The 20,569-nt window shown below is 41.4% G+C and overlaps 1 protein-coding gene across 2 annotated transcripts in view; it reads left to right on the top strand.

Moving 5' to 3' along the window:
* LOC132834096 (mucosa-associated lymphoid tissue lymphoma translocation protein 1-like) overlaps nt 1–20,569 on the top strand; it is a 98,445-nt gene that overhangs the window by 26,002 nt on the left and 51,874 nt on the right. The window contains exons 4-5 of one of the 2 annotated variants that reach the window (XM_060852775.1): nt 869–1,016; nt 18,102–18,280. In XM_060852775.1, the coding sequence (XP_060708758.1) occupies nt 869–1,016; nt 18,102–18,280 (327 nt within the window). The remainder of the gene's footprint in view (nt 1–868; nt 1,017–18,101; nt 18,281–20,569) is intronic. The other variant, XM_060852859.1, reaches the window with a different exon arrangement.

Genomic DNA, 20,569 nt, shown 5'->3' on the forward strand with positions numbered 1-20,569 from the left:
AAAATCAGGAGTACTTACTAAAATTGTACAAGGCCTGGTCAGAACACAGCTGGACAACTGTGAAGAGTTTTGGTCCCTTTATCTAAGGGGATAAAAAAGTACTGGCTTTGCTGGCAATCCAGAGAAAGTTCACTAGGTTTATCCCAGCTTTTGAAGGCATTTTCCTTTGAGAAAAGATTGAGTGGGTTAAGTCTGTACTCACTGGGTTCTGGGAGAATGGGAGGTGATCTAATTGAAATATGTTAGATTCTTAAGGGACACAATAGCATTAATGTGAACAGTTTGTTTCCCCCCGTGGGAGAATCTAGGACAAGGAGGAGTAATCTCAGAGAAAGGAGTCTCCCATTTAAAACAGAGATAAGGTGGAATTTTTCATGAGTGTTGTGAATCTGTGGAATACTTTACCACAGAGATGTATAGAGGCTGGGTCATTAAGTATATTCATGTCTGAGATAGACAGATTTCTAATTCTAATGGAGTTGAGGGTTATGGGAAAATGGCCTGAAAGTGGATTTTTAAATTCTTAGATCAGCCATGATTTCATTGAATGGATACAATAGGCCACTTCTGCTCCACTGTCTATGGTTTTATGGTTTTCAGACCCTTCTTTGCACTGCCTCCATGACTCATTGCAATGTAAAGAAACCTCAAAACACACATGACATGCTATATCCTCATCTATCCCACTGTTTAGCAAGAAGAATATGTAACACTAAATAAAATCCAAAACATGCAAAAATCTTAACTATCATATAATGAGAAGTGAGTGAATGGATGGTGATGGACGTGATGCAATCAATTGAATATCTGTAAAAGTTGATAGATATTTTTGGAATTAGATGAATTTTTTTTCTGCTCTTTGACACAGATTCCAAATGGCAATACCCCAGAGCTTGTGATTAATCCAGTTTCTGTAAATGATACCGGGTGGTACATCTGCAGAGTGAACAGTGGCTGCTTTTTTGAATTTAGTCTCTGGGTGCAACTTGAAGTTTATAATTTCAGTGCTGTCTGTGGTAAGTTATAATGTCTGTTGTAAATATACCCTGTAACATGATCATCAGTCTTTGTTCTATGCTGCATATTGACAATGGACAGGATTGAAAGTTTCCCTGCTGACTCAATTTGAAGTGCAGTGGCAGTGTAGAAAGAAGACATAATGTACAGGAAAGTCTCAGCTTTGTAAGATTACCTAAGCTAGGGCAGCAACTTGCTGTGAGATGGGGAAAAAACAATCAAAACAGGTTTTCCGTCTTCATTGTGATCTCTTCCTTTAATATTTCAGAATCACAGAATGCCTACAGAGTGGAACCAGGCCATTTGGCCCAACAAGTCCACACCAACTCCCCAAAGAGTACCCCGCCCAGACCCATTCCCCTACCCCATTATTTTATATTCCTCCAGCTAATGCACTTAACCTACACATCCCTGAATACTATGGGCAATTTTTTTAGCATGGCCAATTCACCTAACCTACACATTTTTGGACTGTGGGAAGAAACCAGAGCACCCGGAGGAAACCCATACATTTGTTCATATATTATGACAGAGATGGAAGAAGTCTGTCATTTCAGAGAAAAGTGAGGTCTACAATTTCTAGAGATCGGAGTCAAGAGTGTGGTGCTGAGAAGGCACAGCAGCTCAGCATGACCCCTGATGAAAGGCTCATGCCCGAAACATTGATGCTCCTGCTCCTCAGATGCTGCCTGGCTGCTGTGCTTTTCCAGCACCACACTCTCAACAATTATTACTCCATAGGGTCAGAATTAAAATAAAAATATTTTTGCACAGATTCCAGCATTGTGTACTTGCTCTGTCGTGGACTTAGGTTGAAAAGATCCATCACTGAATTATTATTGATTTATTACAAAACAAAACTCATTCAATTAAGATGCAAAATTGGTTAACACACAGTTTGTATATGAATATATAAATGTTTACCCCTCTATATAATACAAAACATGTAACTATATATACACAAACAACCCTTAAATGAAGGGAAAGTCAAACAGATTTCTCTGTCCAAACATTCACTTCCAAAACATTCTAACTAATAGTGGTTACTTTTGAAGGCCAAAAGAATAGAACAGATAAAGATAAGGTTGCAAATTCTGTTGATCTAATGATATTGCTTGTGCGGTCAAGTCACGAATCACGCACAGTTGCCTGTGGAATCTTGGCAAACTCAGCTTGCACAGAGTCAAATAATGAGAAGTTCCTTCAATCACTCTTAGAGAAGAATGATCATGTTTCACCCTGATCTCACAGCCAAAGGCATTTCAGAAACAGGAGAGCTGATCTGGGAAGTTGCTTACTCTTTAGTTGACTTCTGTCCAAAAAGTTCTGAATCCAAATATTCTCCAAGCCCAAAGCACTGTTCAAATGCTCCTAGCAAGGGTAACAGCAATATAATCAATTATCACAAGTTGGTTGAAATCCAAGAAGACTTGTTTTATTCCTTTTAATGAAGGTTTTTACTGACTGAAGGCTTATCAACGCCTTATTTTGAAGCTATCCAGATCTGCATGGAATTTTGAAATAAATTTCATTTTCCATAATCCTTTCAAGCTCAAAGCGATATTAAAAAGAATCAACTTCACAACACATGGGATGTGAGCGTATTTGGAAAATGCAATATTTGTTGCCTGTCCTTAATTACCCTTGAAAGCAGTTAAGAGTCAAATGGATTATTGTGGACATGTAGGCTACACCAGACAAAAATTGTAAATTTCTTTTCCTAAAGAACAGTCATGAACCAAATGAATGTTTTACCCCAATCTTTGATTGTTTCATGATCACCATTACTGTGACTTCCTTTATATTCCAGATTTTAATGAATTCATTATTTGAACCCAGAATATTAAGCTGGGACTGTGGATTACTAGCTTAGTGATGTAACTGCAATTCCAATTCTCTCTTGCTTTACTGTCCTTGCGGAAAACTGCAAGCTCATGACCATTGAATAAATAACAGACCAGATTTGGCTGTGCTATGCCAGAGAGATGTATCATGATGACAAATGCAGAATGACCACAATGCTGAGGCTTATGTAATAGGGTTTGTGCTGCATCACTGATTTCACAACCGGCAGCTTTTATAGAACTTGGCCACACTTGGGATATTGTGTACTGTTCTGTTAACCACACTTTCAGGAGGAGGTGGATGCTTTGGAGATGGTACAGAAAAGATTTTCCAGAATGTTGTCTGCTATGGGTGTGGGGGTGGGGAGTGTTAGCTATGAAGAAAAGTTGGACAGACTGGGTTTGTTTTTGCTGGAATTCAGGAGGTTGAGGGGAAACCTGGTAGAAGTTTGTAAGATTGTGAATGGCATGGGTAGGCTGGAAAGTATGTGACTTTTTCCAGGGTGGAGGGATCAATTACTAGGGTGGTCAGGTTCAAGATGTGAGAGGGGAAGTTTAAAAGACATGTGCAAAGGATGGTGAGTACCTGGAATGCACTGCTAGAGGTGGTGGTGGAAGACACAATAACAGCGATCGTCAAAAAATGTGGTGCAGGAAAAACGTAACAGGTCAGGCAGCGTCCAAGGAATTGGAGAGTCGACATTTCGGGCATAAGCCCTTCATCAGGATGGTGAACGTGGAGAAGGGAGCTGAGAGATAGATGGGATGGTGGTGGAGGGAAGGTAGCTGGAAAAATGATAGGTGTTGTGGAAGGAGGAGGAGAACGTCCTCAAGGTGGGCATCCTTGGAAGAGGCTTCACAGTAAGGTTACAGCGACTGAGAGAAAGTGAGGACTGCAGATGCTGGAGATAAGAGTCGAAAATTGTGGTGCTGGAAAAGCCTCCTCCACCACCTCCCTCCATAAGGCTTATCGTCTTCCCGGTTACCTTCCCCCCCATCCCCCCACATTCCTGGTGAAGTGCTTATGCCTGAAACTTCGACTCTCCTGCTCCTCAGATGCTGCCTGATCTGCTGTGCTTTTCCAGTGCAAAACCTTTTGACACTGATCTCCAGCATCTGTAGTCCTCACTTTCTCACATCAACAGCATTCAAGAAGCAACTGGACGAATGCATAAATAGGAAGGGAATAGAGGAATATGGATCCTGTAAGTGAAGAGTTTTAATACGGAAGGACAAAATGAGTCAGTGCAGGCTTGAAAGGCTGACGGGCCTGTTCCTGTGCTGTATTGTACTTTGTTTATTATCCTTTGCACATCTCTTTTAAACATCCCCTCTTGCACCTTGAACCTGTGTCCCCAAGTAATTCATCCCTCCACTCTGGGGAAGAAAACCTCATACTTTCCACTCTATCCATGCCATTCACAATCTTATAAACTTCTATAGGGTTGCGCCTCAACCTCCAGCATTCCAGTGTACTTACCACAATGAGGTGCCTGTCAATTCTGTTTGGTTGACTGCATTAAGTGCTTATTGAAGTCTATGAAGTGGGAGTTTGAGTGCAAATAGCTGTTTCTTAAGAAATTACATAGTTAAAGGAAGTTAAATGTGATGTATTTGTCAAAAGGCAGTCAAGAACTCTGTTCAGATCTTCTTTAATACTCACAACTTCCCTTACTCTTGGTGTATTGGTACCTGTTTAGTGGTCAGAAAATGGTGGCTGTGTGGGCATATTTCTAGGCTTCAGTGTCTAGGCTCACATAGAAAATGATGTCATTTAGGCTAAATAACAAGCGATTGTTAATATGAAGCCCGTCCTGATAAGTGCCAAAGTTTACAGGAGAGGAAAAGAGAATGGAGGATGCAAAAAGAACTGACTGCAGGAGACATTTATTGAAGCAATAAATATTCAGAACTGTCCACTCCATTCCAAAGTAATTCCAGTGAAATACAGTGAATCAGGTCAGATAAAATATGAACAGCTTACAGCTTATCCCTGTACAATGGGTTTCAGGATGCCTTCAACATAGCCAGAGAAATTCGCACACAGGGTCCTATTTCCTGATATGATGTGACGTCCTGGTGTGTTGACTTTGTGTATCTTTGGAAGGCAGTAGAAGTTGCCTATGCGAGAAGTACATGGGATGAGGGCACGTCGGGAACTCTGAAAGACTGGATCCAAAGTCCTGATCAATATGTTTAGTTCACTGGTGTGCTGTTGGTTGGATTGGCTGGAGGTTGCCTGTAGAGTTCCTGGTTGTTCAGTTGTCCTGATAAAGGGCTTTTGCCTGAAATGTTGATTTTCCTGCACCTTGGATACTGCCTGACATGCTACACTTTTCCATCACCACTCTAATCTCCAGCATCTGCAGGACCTACTTCTGCCTAGTAAAAAAAAATTGTACTGAGCAAGAAAAAGGAAGCTATTTGGGAGTGGGCAGGAGTGCGGAATAATCAGATCTTATTGAATGGCAAATCAGGCTAAAGGAACGGGTTGGCCTTTCTCTGCTTGTAATTTATATGGAACTCCCTGACATCGACAAGCTTGCAATTCCAGCCAGGGTTGCTTCTCAACTAACCTAGAACTCTCACCCTCCAATTCCTGGAGCCCTATGACCATCCATCCAAAGCTGTTGAGTTCCATTTAGTGAACCTAATGCATATCAGAGATTGAAATTTTATCTGTCTTGATAAATGTGGTCCAGTACTACTACTCGTGATATATTCTACCTGAAGATCCAACATTTTAGTGACTTCATCAGCAAGATAGTCTACTTTTGCCGAAAAATAGCTTTATGTCTGAAACTACGTTTAAAAAGAATCTTTTTCTGCTCTCTAAACATCTCTAAGCTGGTTAACTTTATGCTTTTAATTTTTCACTCATAGGATAAGGACATTGCATTTATTGACCATCCCTACTTGTCATAGAGTCATAGAGATGTACAGCACAGAAACAGACCCTTTGGTCCAACTCATCCATGCTGACCATATACCCGAGAAAAATCTAGTCCATTTGCCAGTATTTGGTCCATATGCCTCTAAACCCTTGCTCTTTATGTACCCATCCAGATACATTTTTAAATGTTGGAATTGTACCAGCCTCTACTACTTCTTTTGACATTTCATTCTACAGAAGAAAGTGAGGTCTGCAGATGCTAGAGATCAGAATTGAAAATGTATTGCTGGAAAAGCGCAGCAGGCCAGGCAGCATCCAAGGAACAGGAGATTCCTTGGATGCTGCCTGGCCTGCTGCGCTTTTCCAGCAACACATTTTCAGCGCATTTCATTCTACACACTCACCGCCCTCTACATGAAAAAGTTGGCTCTTAGGTCCCTTTTTAAATCTTTCCTCTTTCACTTTAAACCTATGCCCTCTAGTTGTTTGACTCTCCTACCCTGGGGAAATGGCTTTGACTGTTCACCCTATTCATGTCCCTCATGATTTTATAAACCTCGATAAGGTCATCCCTTAGTCTCCAATGCTCCAGGAAAAATAGCCCCAGCCTATTCAACTCTCCCTATAGCTCAAACCCTCCAACTCTTGCAACATCTTTCTGACCCCTTTCATGTTTCACAGCATCCTTCCTGTAGCAGGGAGACCAGAATTCACATAGTGTTCCAAAAGTGGCCTAACCAACATCCTTCCTGTACAGCTGCAGCGTGACCTCTCAACTTCTTTACTCCATGCATTGACCAATAAAGGCAAGCATACCAAATGCCCTTGAGAAGGTGATAGTGCGCTGGCATTTTGTACTACTGAAGGCCATTTCATGTAGATAAAACCATAATGCTTTTCTGGAGGGAGTTCCCAGATTTTGACCCAGTGCTGCTGAAAGGTTGGCAATATATTTCCAAGTCAGACTGGTGAGTGGCTTGGAGGAGAACTTGCAGGTGGTGGCATTCCCAAGTTTCTGCTATTATTGTCCTTCTAAATGATAGTGTTGTGGATTAACAAATTGTTGTTTAAGGAGCCTTAGTTCTCACTGTCTAATTTCTTACATCAACAGCAAGGTTTCTGTATTATGTGCCTCTATTTATAGAGCCAAAGATACCATGTATTTTGTTAATTGCTTTACTGTATTGACACATTCAAAGACATGAGTAGTGGGCCTTCTAGTTGAAGATATCCAATTAGGAACCCACCAGCAGAATTGCTGTCCAGGTAGGGATGGCAGGCAAGTTGATGAGTCAGGATTTTAAATCAGCTCTGTAGTTTTAAAGGGCTCTCTTACAATGGCTGCACAGAGATTAGATCATCACGCCTTAGAGGAGCTACTTCTGAGGAAACCGAAAGGAAGATGCAAAGTTGACAGAAGTCTCCTCCAAGAACTGCTTGAGGTATTGTGGTTACTGTTATTAATATCACCCTCTGTTAAATACTGCTATCATCACAAACCCTGACATAAGGATGGCACATACCACCACCAACACCTGCTAGTCTTGTTGACTAGTGGCAAATAACTTGCCTTCTCTAAGCTGCTGTGTTTCAGACAAGTGATCTGTCCACTTTTGCCAAGTAGCTACCATTGCCTTTCCACCAGTGCCTTGCAGAATGCTTTGGGGAAGGTGGAAGAAAGCAGGAAGGTGTTGGAATATGTTTTGTATAATTCGAAAGAAAATCTTTCCACTGTGCACTAGCCTGACCAGGGAAAGTTCTTCCCAGAAATTCTGGCTGGAGTCAAAATAGTTGGTTTTGTTGTGATTATAAGCCTAACTGTTTTGTGTGTTCTGTGCCTCAATTTATAAAGCCTACAATCCCACATTAATTGTTTTCCTAACCTGTCTTGGCATATTTCAAAGAATTGGGCATAAACACTCCAGTCCTCACTCTACATGCTGAAAACATTGTAAAATTGGACCATTTGTGCGTATTGTCTCTCTTTAGCCTTTGTACCACACTATGTCACCTCACACTTTTCTATGTTACTGTTATGTGTCACCCATTCGTTATCTTGTTTATATCCTCTTGCAGAAATTTTCTATCTTCCTCACTGTTTTACTCCACTTCCAAATTTTATGTCCCCTGCAAATTTCAAAATTGTACCCTATACACTGGTCTAAGCCTGTTTGTGGACATTGATAACACATACACCTCCTGTTAATCACAATTTCACATTTTTAAGTAGATTTTCTAAAACAAACTTTTAATGTTCTCTATGAGGACGCAAAGCTTCAACTAGTTGACCACAAAGGGAATCACAAATAAATGCTTCAATATGTCTCGAAGTATTAATTGCTGGTTATTTTATATTATACTAATGTGCATACATTAATTATGCAGATTATTAGTGTGGATTTTAAGGTCATACCATTTTCTGAAGTCACAAAGTGCATTTTACACTCAGCAGAAAGGAAAGGATCTGTGTTTCTTATAGTAAAAAGCTACAAAAAAGTTGTTGAAAAGTAGGAGTAATTTAAATTATACTTCCTCTTTTCTATTAGATGCAGAAAATGGTATTATGTCTATGACTAATACCGTTATGCAAAGGAGAAATTGCTGTTTAAATGCCAGCTATGTCAGGGGACAGAAGATTTTTGGGAACATTGCCAGCTGCGTATACTTTCCTGTAAAACACGTCTTGATTAGGAAGCTTCTCCACTGTGATATTAAATTCTTTAAATTTTTACCATTAAAATCAAATACTTTGAATCTAAGCAATAACAAGAAGTGTTGTTTCTTCTGGTGGCATTTGGGTACTACAGGAGGTGAAGTTAAAAATTAGGATGTTAGAAGGAGCAGTTTGAGGGGCCATGTGGCCTACTGCTGTGTGCTTTTGTTATGCGTTCTTAAGGGAAGCAGAGGAAAAAAGAAATCTTTATTCTATCGTGGGTTGTGAGGGACGTGGAGTGGGGGGGAGAGGTGCTGTTGCCAAGGGCAACACTTATTGCCCATCCCTAACATTTGCCCTTGTACAAAGTGGCTTTCAGGGCCATTCCAGAAGACTGTTAAGAATCAGTCACAGTGATGATCTAAAGAGGGGCAAGAACAGCGAGGTGAGAAGAAACCATAAAATGCAGGGACAGACATATATTGTGTTAATCATTTTGTTATTCATTCATGGGATATGGCTATCACTGGCTAGGCCAGCACTTATTTCCCACCCCTAGTTGTTCAAGGGGCAGTTAACATTGCAGGTCTGGAGTCAGATTTAGACCAGAACAGATAAAATCCTTCCCTAAAGACATTAGTAGATTTTTCCTAACAATTGTTTCATGGTTATCATTTGATTCTCAATTCTAGATTTTTTTATTGAACTCAAATTTCAGCATTTACCATAGTGAGATCTGAACTCGAGTTCTGAGAACTGGGAATTTCTGGGTGTTTGGATTAATAGTAAAACAATAATGCCACTAAGCTGTTGCCTCCCTTATGAATTGAATTGAATTTATTTTGTGTGCCGAGGTACAGTGAAAGCTTTGTCGTGCGAACAATATAGCAGATCACAGAGTTAAGTAGCATAGATAAGTAAATAATAGGTAAACAGAGGCAAAAACAAAAACACAGGTACAGGCAAATGTTAAGAGTTTGTGAGTCCATTCAGAATTCTAACAACAGTAGGGTTGAAACTGTTCCAAAACCAGCCGGTGCATGCGTTCAGGTTTCTGTACCTTTTCCTCAGTGGTAGAGGTTGTAGAAAACATTGCCAGGTTGGGACAGTTCTCTGAGAATGCTGGCGGCCTTTCCTTGACAGCAGGCCTGGTAAATGGATTCTATAGATGGGAGGTTGGTCTTTGTGATTGTCTGGGCTAAGTTCACCACTCTCTATAACTGTCTCCAATCTTGAATGGTACAGTTGCCATCCCAGGTAGTGATACATTCAGACAGAATGCTCTCGATGGCGCACCAATAAATGTTGTCAAGGGTATTCGCCGTCATGCCAAATTTCCTCAACTGCCTGAGGAAGAAGAGGCGTTGTTGGGCCTTTGTAACCAGTGCATCCACATGAAGAGTCCAAGAAAACCTGTTGTGGATGACTACCCCCAAGACCTTGACACTCTCACTCATTCCACCTCTGTGCTGTTAGTGTGTAGGGGAGCATGAGTAACATCCTGCCAAAAGTCAATAATGAGTTCCTTGGTTTTACTGGCATTGAGAGCTAGATTGTTCTCAGCGCACCATTTTTCCAGGTCTTCCACCTCCCATCTGTAGTCTGTTTTGTGGCCATCTGACATTTGACTGATCATGTTGGTGTTTTGTAAATAGCATTAGTCTGGTATTTGGCGATGCAGCCATGGGTATACAGTGAGTAATGGGGGCTGAGTATGCACCCCGGGGGGGCTCCAGTGTTGAGTGTTAGTGAGGATAAAATATTGTCCCCAATCTTTACTGATTGTGGCCTGTGCGTCAGGATACTGAGGATCCAGTTGCAGAGAGTGGGGCTTAGTCTGAGATCACTAAGTTTAGTAATCAGTCTCGAGGGGATAATAGTGTTGAAAGCTAAACTGTAGGCAATGGGTTTCAGCCCAAGGAGTCTGCTTCACCATTTAACATGATTACGGCTGATAATTCTCATCTGCTTTCCTACCTTTTTCCCATGCCCTTAATTCCCTTACTGATTAAAACTCAATTTATCTTAGCCTTGAATATAATTACTGACCCTGCCTTGACAGCCCCCTGTGGTAAAGAATTCCACGGATTCACTAGCCTCTGATGGAAGCAATTCCTCCTCATCTCTGTCTTAAATGGACGATCCCTTAAACTGGCATGATGCTCTCTGATCCTCTCAGCATCTACTCTGCCAAGTCCCCCCTAAGAATCTTTCAAGAAGGCAAGATAAAAATAAATCCTTCAATAAACTTTCAATAAGTTCATCTTTCATTCTTCTAAACTCCAATGAGTACAGACCCAACCACTCAACCTGGTCTAATAAAATCTATCCATGCCCAGGAGTAATCTAGTGAAACTGCTTTGCACTGCCTCCGTATTCTTTCCTGAGACAAAGGGACCAAAACTGTTCACAGTACTCCAGCTGTGACTTTACTGGTACATTGCATAGTTTTAGCAAGACCTTTGTAGTTTTATTCTCTATTCCCTTTGAAACAAAGGCCAAAATTCCATACCCTTTAAAATAGACCTGTTGAATGTATATGCAAAGCTTTTTAGATCCCCAAATCCTTCTGTTGCATGTTGCTGCAGTCTTTCACCATTTAAATAATAATCAGCTCTTCCATACTTTTTGCCAAAGGTTTTCTTTTCCTTTTATTTTCCTATAAAGGGGACTGGGAAAGAAGGGAACAAATCAGTAGGGTGACCATTCAGCAAGGGGAAAGTGAGGACTGCAGATGCTTGAGATCAGAGTGTAGAGCTAAGAAAGCACAGCAGGGCAGGCAGCATCCAAGGAGCAGGACAATCAACGTTTCAGGCAACAACCCTTCATCTGGAAGGGCTGATGAAGAGCTCTTGCCCAAAACTTCAATTCACCTGCTCCTCGGATGCTGCCTGACCTGCTGACCAATCAGAAAGATGAGTTTATAAAAATAAAACAAAAATTGCTGGAAATCCCCAGGATTAGGAAGTATATGTGGAGTTGCATTTCACCTGCTCATGGAGAGACTCCCCACACCCTGCTACCTCTGTATTAACCTTCTTACAAAAGCTTCCTCACAACCTACAATCTTTCCCATATGTTTTGCCAGCTACCTAGTTTCTTTCACTGCTGCTTAGAGATTAGTTTGTTGTATTTGTTCATAGATTGTGGGTGTGATAACCCCCTCAAGGTCCATGGGAAAATCACTTGTAGAGTTTGTCGGGTATGAGTTTCTCTATTCCTGAGATGCTGCCTGGCCTGCTGTGCTTTGACCAGCAACACATTTGCAGCTGTGATCTCCAGCATCTGCAGACCTCATTTTTTACTCGATGAGTTCCCTGGGTAACCAGCAATGGCCTACCCAGCTGGAACTCATTACCTAAGCCCTGAATAAAGCAGACACCTCTGTGGTTATGTTCGTGCCTGGGTATCATTGGTGAAGGAATGTGCAGTATCATCAATGCTCTCGATGCCTTTAGGAGGAGGTGGGCACCATGGGGGAGACAGTGCTTTATTTCCTTTTCTGAGTCCATTTTTATTTCGCCCCTTCCCTTGTGCCCTACCTCCCTCTTACCTTTGATGGTTTGCATTGCCCTTAATGTGCTGTTGTGTGTAAATATTGAATTGGCTACTCAGGTGATTACTGTTAGTAGTTAAAAGGAAAAAAAATACAAAAGAGAAGACATGGTGATTTTGGTGGTGGGAAGGTCACTCAGTTCTGCGTTATAGCACATCAAATTATAGGAATGGACACAAAAGAAAAGCAGAGTTTGTCCATGGTTGTGTTCATGCCCAGATGTCATTGGAGAAGGAGCATGTGTGTCTATTAATGCTCTCAATGCCTTTACGGAGAGGTGGGCACTGTGGAGGATACAGTGCCTGATTTCCCCCCATTCATTTTTATATAGCCCCTTCCTGCCGTCCTTACCCGTACCTCACCTTAATGGTTTGCATTGCCCTTCATGGGTTTTGCATGTGAATTTCGAATTGACTGCATGGATGATTTGCTAGTGATGGTTAATAGTTTAAAACAAAAAAAAACACAGTGACTTGGAGGTGGAATAGTTGTTCGGTTGTGTGTAAGAGCACTTCCGGATATGAGAAAAAATAGCGGAGTCATGATTAGTTAGCTCAGATGATTAGAGCATGGTGCTTATAATGCCATGGTCCTGGGTCTGGTCCTCATACTGGCTAATGTTGCTGGCCTCCAGTTGAGACTTTAATTCTTAGGACTCCTGTAGCGCAGTAGTAGTGTTCCTACCTCTGAGCCAGGAGGCCTGGGTCCAAGTCCTGCATTCTCCGGAGGTGTGTGAGAACATCCCTGAGCAGGTTGATTTAATTTTTAAAAGACAGAGCCAGGAAGCTACAGGACCTGGAGCACTTTATTTCCCCCCTTCAAATCCACTTTGATTTAGCCCCTTTCTGCTCTCCCTACCTTCTATCACTTTTTAATGGTTTGCTTTACCCTTAGTGGGCTTTATGTATACATATCCAGTTGACATGGGGGATTTACTGCCAGCCATTAATAATCAAAAAAAAATGTCATAGTGATTTGGTGTTGGGAAGAACCATTCAGTTGTGTGCAAGAGTACTTCTGGAAATAGGAAGAAGAAATAGGAAGCAGAGCCAAGAGTGGGTCTGCAGAAGTGTAGGGACACCCAAAAAGGGGTTAAGGAAGGAGTTCCAGAATTTTGTCCCAGTAACTGTGAAAGAATGGCGATATATTTCCAAGTGAATGGTGCTAGGACTGAATTCATCCAGGCAAGTGGGAGTATTCTGTCACACTCCTATCTTGACTTGTAAATAAGTGATAGGCAATGGGAAAACAGGAAACAAGTCACTCCCCAAAGCACTCCTAATCTCTGACCTGCTCTTATTGCTACAGTTCAGTTTCTGGTCACTGGTAACCCCCAGGGTGTGATAATGGGGACTCAATAATGATTATGCCATGGAGAGTCAAGAAGTGACAGCTAGATTCATGCTTGTTGAAGATGGTCATCAGTTGGTTACTGTGACACCATTTATCAGTTCAAACTTGGATATTGTCCAGGTCCTGCTGCATCTTCACTTCTGTCAATTGCTCTGGCACATTTAAGGATACTAAAAACACTGTAAATTTGAAGTACATGAATTTCAACTTGGACAAAGTATTCCAAGCGAACATATCCCGACAATTGAAATAAAAAAGTATTCCAAGCAGAGATAGTTAGGTCATCTTGCCTTGTTTTTGCTTATTTGTAAAGAATGAAGAACATGAGCAAAAGAAATATATCTGACGAGCATGGAATAGACTGTGTGTATCTAGCAATAAAAAATGTGGGCTTTAGTTCAACAGTGTTCTGTTTCTGTTGATGAATGAACATTATACAACACAGTGCAATATTCATTTTCTCTACATTCTTAAAATTCCAAATAATTCAAGTTGCTTTTTTCCTTAACATAAACCTAAACTAAAGGTCACTCACTGTAAACTGTATAGTACTCAATCTGCCCCAATACCCACAGCTAGGTGGCACTGAATTCAGAATGATTAGTTCAATAGGAGGTTGTTTTTGAGACTGACTTTTTTTTACCTATGACTAACTGTGGACTGTTTTGTTTTAAGCAAAAGTCTTCAACTTCCAAATTGACCATCTCAGTCTACTTCCCTGCTATCAATAAAAGTCATTATCCCAGACCACAGCCTATTCTTTTAATCTGTGTCCAGATTTGTGACCATTTCCTCAGCCACCCTGAAGCAAAATCAAAACATAAATCACTGGAAATCCGTTCAGACATGTTATTGCATTTGCCTGTAAAATCACCATAATCTGTGGGCGGCATGGTGGCACAGTGGTTAGCACTGCTGCCTCACAGCGCCTGAGACCCGGGTTCAATTCCCGACTCGGGTGACTGACTGTGTGGAGTTTGCACGTTCTCCCCGTGTCTGCGTGGGTTTCCTCCGGGTGCTCCGGTTTCCTCCCGCAGTCCAAAGATGTGCGGGTCAGGTGAATTGGCCGTGCTAAATTACCCGTAGTGTTAGGTAAGGGGTAAATGTAGGGGTATGGGTGGGTTGCGCTTCGGTGGGTCGGTGTGGACTTGTTGGGCCGAAGGGCCTGTTTCCACACTGTAAGTAATCTAATCTAATAATTGTAAGTAATCTAATCTAATCTTACCCAACCATAGGGCAGCTCTCTCGTTAAAGGGAGATGCCTGGTTCTGTTTTGATTTGATTTATTTCTGTAACATAAACTGAGAAATATTGAAAAGTATGGTTTTACATGCTATCCAGATAAATTGTACCTTACATAATTACACCAGGGTATTAGAACAGAATACAGAATATAGTGTTACAGCTACAGAGATGGAGCAGAGGAAGAGCAACTCCAATATATGAGAAAGGTCCATTCATAAGTCTGATAACAGTGGGGAACAAGTTGTTCTTGGCGGTTTGACCTGAGGATCACCACACCTCACACGAGGGGAGAGGTTGAGGAGGAGTGTCCTTTGTGGTAACCTCGTGTTGTATGAGAAATTATTTGCGTTTGCTTGTGATGGTTTGGTGAAGAAGATTTCTAGTAGCTTGACTGTGTACTGTAAATATCTAAAAAAAAATGCAAAGATAAATGTCAATGTAGTTCTGAGGAAATATATATTAGGTTTTCAGTCAGTGAAGGTTTTGGGGTTTGTAGTGATGACCTCTGTGGCTTCATCTCATGATTCCTGGTCGAAAAGAGTTAACTGTTTTGTGCTTCATTTTACAATACAAACTAAACATTAAGCCAACAAATAAAGGGAACAAAGAATACATTTTTGGTCAAGTTTGGACATTATAATGACATAAATTATGGACCTCAATTCCATATTGGTAAGGACATGCCAAAATGATTAAATTAATCCTGATGTCAGAAAACCAGTGTATGGCCTTCATTTAACTGGAAATTTTCTCTTCTTGCAACCAAACAGCCTTCTTATTTTCTGATCATTGTGCCCTCACCTCACTAACCAGCCACTACTTTTTACCAGAACTAGGGTGCACCAAGCTGTGGCATCCAAACGATGCCCAGCATTAAGGTCTGCCAGTGGGATAACCACAAAGTTCTCTAACCTGAGAAGCTGGGCTTGTTCCCTTCGGAGCAAAAGAGATTGAGGGAAGATTTGACAGCATGTAGAAGATTGTAACTGGTTTAGAACAACAATGACAAGCTGTTTCAATTAGTGCATGATAAAAGGACTAGCAGATTCAGGTTTAAAGTAATGAGCAAAAGATGCAGAGTAGGTGTGAGGAAGAACTTTCTGTTTAGTAATGACCTGGAATTTGTTGCCCACAGGGATGGTGAAATTAAAAATGATCAATAATTTCAAAAATAAATTGCATGTTTATTTGAGAAAAATCATCTTTTGGGGAGGGTTACAAGGATACAATGGGAAAATAGGCCTGATGGAATAGCCCTGCAGAGTGCTACTATGGACTCAATGGGCCAATTGGCCTGTTTATTCACTGTAACGAATCAGTGACTTCTGATGAAGACTCCTGGTGGGGGTTGGTAACTCCAGCCACAGATGTGCTTTTTTCTTTAAATTAAGCAATCAGGAGATGTAGACTTCTCTGGCTAGGCCAGCATTTATTGCTCATCTCTAATTACCCTGGAGAGGATAGTAATGAGGTGGCTTCTTGAACCACCAGAGTCCTTGGGATGTAGGGATTTACAGACATGACTCCAACCAGCAGAGTGTTCTCCCTAGATTCCCATTGACCACAGTTTTGTTAGAACTCCTTGATGCCAGACTCCTGACAAATGCACCCTTGATGTTACGGGCAGTCAAAGTTGTGATAATCCGAGTAGCTCTGGAAGAACCTAAACTAAGTATCAATGAGCAGCAATTTTCCCTGTCATGTTCCCTGTTGTGTATAGACTCTGAGGTCCACGCAGAAACAGAGCTATGCGTTGGCACACCAGTCAGGGTCCGCACAGCTTCCACATGGCTGCACAGCCCTGCAGCTTAGAGTGAATGTTGCTGAGCAGCTTATTCCTTTGCAAGTGTTATCTGATGACACTATCAATGACCCTGTCCATCAGTTTGCTGATGATCAAAAATAGACTGATGGGGTGGTAATAGGCTGAGTTGGACTTATTCCGCTCTTTGTTGGCAGAACATCACCAGGAAACAACATTGTCGAGCAGATGCCAGTGTTGTAGCCATACTGAAATAACTTGGTTAAGGGGTGCATCCCAACATGCAGTTCATTTGTCTTTCTGTGATGTATCATGTGGTGCATATTTAAATGAAAGATACCTCAACATAGTCATGTTCTTTTTCTCTAATTTTTTTTATGTTCCATAGCCATTCAGTTTATATTTGCAATCTTAAATTTCCATTATTTTTCCTTGTTATCTTGGATTTGAGTTTCTGCTCAATGATAACCCCCGGGATGTTGATAGTGGGGGATTCACTGATGGTAACACCATTGAATATCATGGGGCAGTGGTTAGATTGTCTCTTATCGGAGATGGTCATTACTTGGCATTTGTGTGATGTGAATGTTTCTTGCCACTTGTCAGCCCAAGCCTGGATATTGTCCAGATCTTGTTGCATTTGAAGATGAACTGCTTCAGTATCTGAGGAGTTGCGAGTGGTGCTGAATATTGTGCAATCGTCAGCAAACATCCCCACCTCTGACCATGTGATGGGCGAAGGTCGTTGAAGCAGTTGAAGCTTATTAGGCCTTGGACACTACTCTGAGGACCTCCTGTAGAGCTGTCCTGGAGCTGAAGTGACTGACCCCCAATAACCACAATCATTATCCTATGTGCCTGGTCCAACCAGCAGAGAGTTTGCCCCGATACCCAGTTCTGCTTGGGCTCCTTGATGCCTCACTTGGTTGAATTCAGCCTTGATGTCAAGGGCAGTCACTCTCTCACCTTGTGGAATTCAGCTGATGTGTCTCTGTCTGAAACAAGGCTGTAGTGAGGTCAGGAGCTGAGTGGCCCTGGCAGAACCCAAATTAGACATCATTGAGCAGGTTATTGCTGAGCAGGTGCTGCTTGATAGCATTGTTGCTGACATCTCCATCACTTTACTGATGATTGAAAGTGGACTGATGGGACGGTAATTGGCTGCCTGGATTTGTCCTGCTTTTTGCATATAGGACGTAACTGGGCAATTCTTCACATTATTGGATAGGTGTTGTAGGTGTACTAGAAGAATTTGCCTCAGGGAGTAGAAAGTTCTGGAGCACAAGTCTTCAATACGATTGCCAGATTGTTGTCAGGGCCCATGGCCTATGCAGAATTTAAAATGCATATTAGACATACCCAGTGCTTTTTTGGTGGGGGCATCCCATAGCCCTCTTAAAAAGCTGATGTTGTGTTAGCTGCTTTCTGAATTTTAGGTAAAGCTCAAATGTCTGTTAATTCACTAAAGATATAAGTAAAGTCTGTGAGTGATTTCACAATGCTCTTCTTTAAATATGAAATCCATCTGAGCGTGGTGACTTGTCTTCCTTTATTATCCTCATCTTACCAGTAGCTGTCTCATATAATTTTGATTTTATTTAATATTCCCTTCTCCATCTCCTTATGAAGTTGATCGTTTGTGCCGTTGACTTGTTTCAAAAACTGCCACTGGCGCTGATAATAATAAAGCAGACCAAGCTCACATTCAAGTCTTTAAAATTGAAAGTGCAAATATGTTTGGGGATCCAGCTGTTGAAATAGAATTATTTTCTTACTAGGAAGAAGATTCTATACCTCTGAGACCAGTCTTCAGATTATAAATCAGCCACAAACCCAGAAACTAAAGGTAGGAGATACACTTACATTGGAATGTACTGCAATTGGAATACCACTGCCACGTTATCAATGGATAAGAAATGGATTACCAGTCAGCAATGGCTGTGAAAGACACTACAAAGTAAGTTCCAGTGTATTATTGTTGTTTAACTGTACCTTGTGAAGAATATACCCGCTCTAAACTTACAACTTTCTTTCGCATGTCCTCTTTTGATTAGATTAGGTAGGCACAGACTAAGAAAGATGATTAAGAATGCAAGGACACGCAAAGTCTGGGTGAATGAGGTTGATGAGCCACAAGTGCAAATAGATGTGTGGGAATTTGGTGCTGTGGTAATAGCCGAAATATGGCTGATCAGTGCTGAGGACATAACACTTCATATACAAGGGCATAAGGTATTCAGAAAGGATAACAAAAAGATAAATTGTCAGTACTGATCAGGGAGAATGTTGTAGACAGACCAAAGAGGTGGCCTTAAGGGGGCAAGGACAGAATACATTTGGTTAGAGTTGAGAAATGACATGGGGATCGTCATGCTACTGGGCATATTCTGAAGGCCTCTAATAAGTGAATAAAGGGTAAAGGAACATATCTGCAGTGGAATCACAGAACCCGTGCAAATACTATATATCAGGAATTTGGTAGACTTTAATTACTCAAATATCAATTGGAATTATTGTTAAAATTCTGTAAGACTATTAAGAGTAACGAGACAAAAGCAATCTCTGAAATGTGTGGAGAATTTCCTTGTCAGAGATTTTCTCAGTCCAGCTACACAAAAGTTATTGTTGGACGTGACGTTAGGAAAAGAGGAAGACCAAGTGAACCAAGTATCTCTGAGGGAACACTTGGTTAAGAGTGATCATTAGATGATGATGTTTAGATTGTGAATAGGGAAAATCAGGAACAATCTAAAATAGAACTTCTAAGTTGGAAGTGGGCTAACTTCAATGGGATGATATGGAAGTTAGCCAGGATAAAGTGGATCCAAAGACTAGCAGGAGTAATGCCGGCATAGCAATGTGTGATCTATAAGAGTAAGTTGTTTCAGGTACAGTCTAGGCACATTGCCAGAAAAGTGAAAAGAAAGGGAACTGAAGCTAAAGCTCCTTGGATGATAAGGGAGATAAAGAACAAAGCAAAGTACATAACACAAAGTACATTCGCGGATGACACAAAAGTCGGTGGAGTTGTGGATAGTGAGGAAGGAAGTGGTAGGTTACAGCGGGATATAGATAAGTTGCAGAGCTGGGCGGAAATGTGGCAAATGGAATTCAATGTAGCTAAGTGCGAAGTCGTTCACTTTGGTAGGAATAACAAGATGATGGATTACTGGGCTAATGGTAGGCTACTTGGTAGTGTGGATGAGCAGAGGGATCTTGGTGTCCATGTACACAGATCTCTGAAAGTTGCCACCCAGGTAAATAGTGCTGTGAGGAAGGCATATGGTGTACTGGGCTTTATTGGCAGAGGAATTGAGTTCCGGAGTCCTGAGGTCATGTTGCAGTTGTATAAGACTCTGGTGCGGCCTCATCTGGAGTATTGTGTGCAGTTTTGGTCGCCATACTATAGGAAGGATGTGGAAGCTTTAGAACGAGTGCAGAGGAGGTTTACCAGGATGTTGCCTGGAATGGTAGGAAAATCTTATGAGGAAAGGCTGAGGCACTTGGGGCTGTTCTCATTGGAGAAGAGAAGGTTTAGGGGAGATCTGATAGAAGTGTATAAGATGATTAGGGGTTTAGATAGGGTAGATACTAAGAACCTTTTACCGCTAATGGAGTCAGGTGTTACTAGGGGGCATAGCTTTAAATTAAGGGGTGGTAGGTATAGGACAGAGGTTAGGGGTAGATTCTTCACACAGCGGGTTGTGAGTTCATGGAATGCCCTGCCCGTATCAGTGGTGAACTCTCCTTCTTTATGGTCATTTAAGCGGGCATTGGATAGGCATTTGGAAGTTATTGGGCTAGTATAGGTTAGGTAGGATTCGGTCGGCGCAACATCGAGGGCCGAAGGGCCTGTACTGCGCTGTATCCTTCTATGTTCTATGTTCTATGTTCTAACACTCGTCAGTATAATTCTTCAAGTGAGGGTGAGGTGAAATACATAGAATTGAGAGGGCAAGTGGAAAGGCAATAAGATGGCTCAGACAGAAGAGGAGAATAGAGGGAAAGCTAGCATTAAAGTGAACTCAAAAACTTCTATTGGCATGCAAGTAGTAAGCAAGTATTAGTAGGTGGGGAAAGTACAATTAACCACAAAATGGCAGACATATTTTAAAAAGGTTCAGATAAAAAAACAATTGGAATTTCTCAGTTCCTTGCATTAGCATTGACTGGGGAGGGAGATGTTGATTAACTATTAGTGGATGCTGAGATAAGAGAGCTACTGGATGGAGTGAAAATGTCAAGA

This window comes from Hemiscyllium ocellatum, chromosome 1 (assembly GCF_020745735.1).
Source record: "Hemiscyllium ocellatum isolate sHemOce1 chromosome 1, sHemOce1.pat.X.cur, whole genome shotgun sequence".
NCBI classification, from domain to species: Eukaryota; Metazoa; Chordata; class Chondrichthyes; order Orectolobiformes; family Hemiscylliidae; genus Hemiscyllium; species Hemiscyllium ocellatum.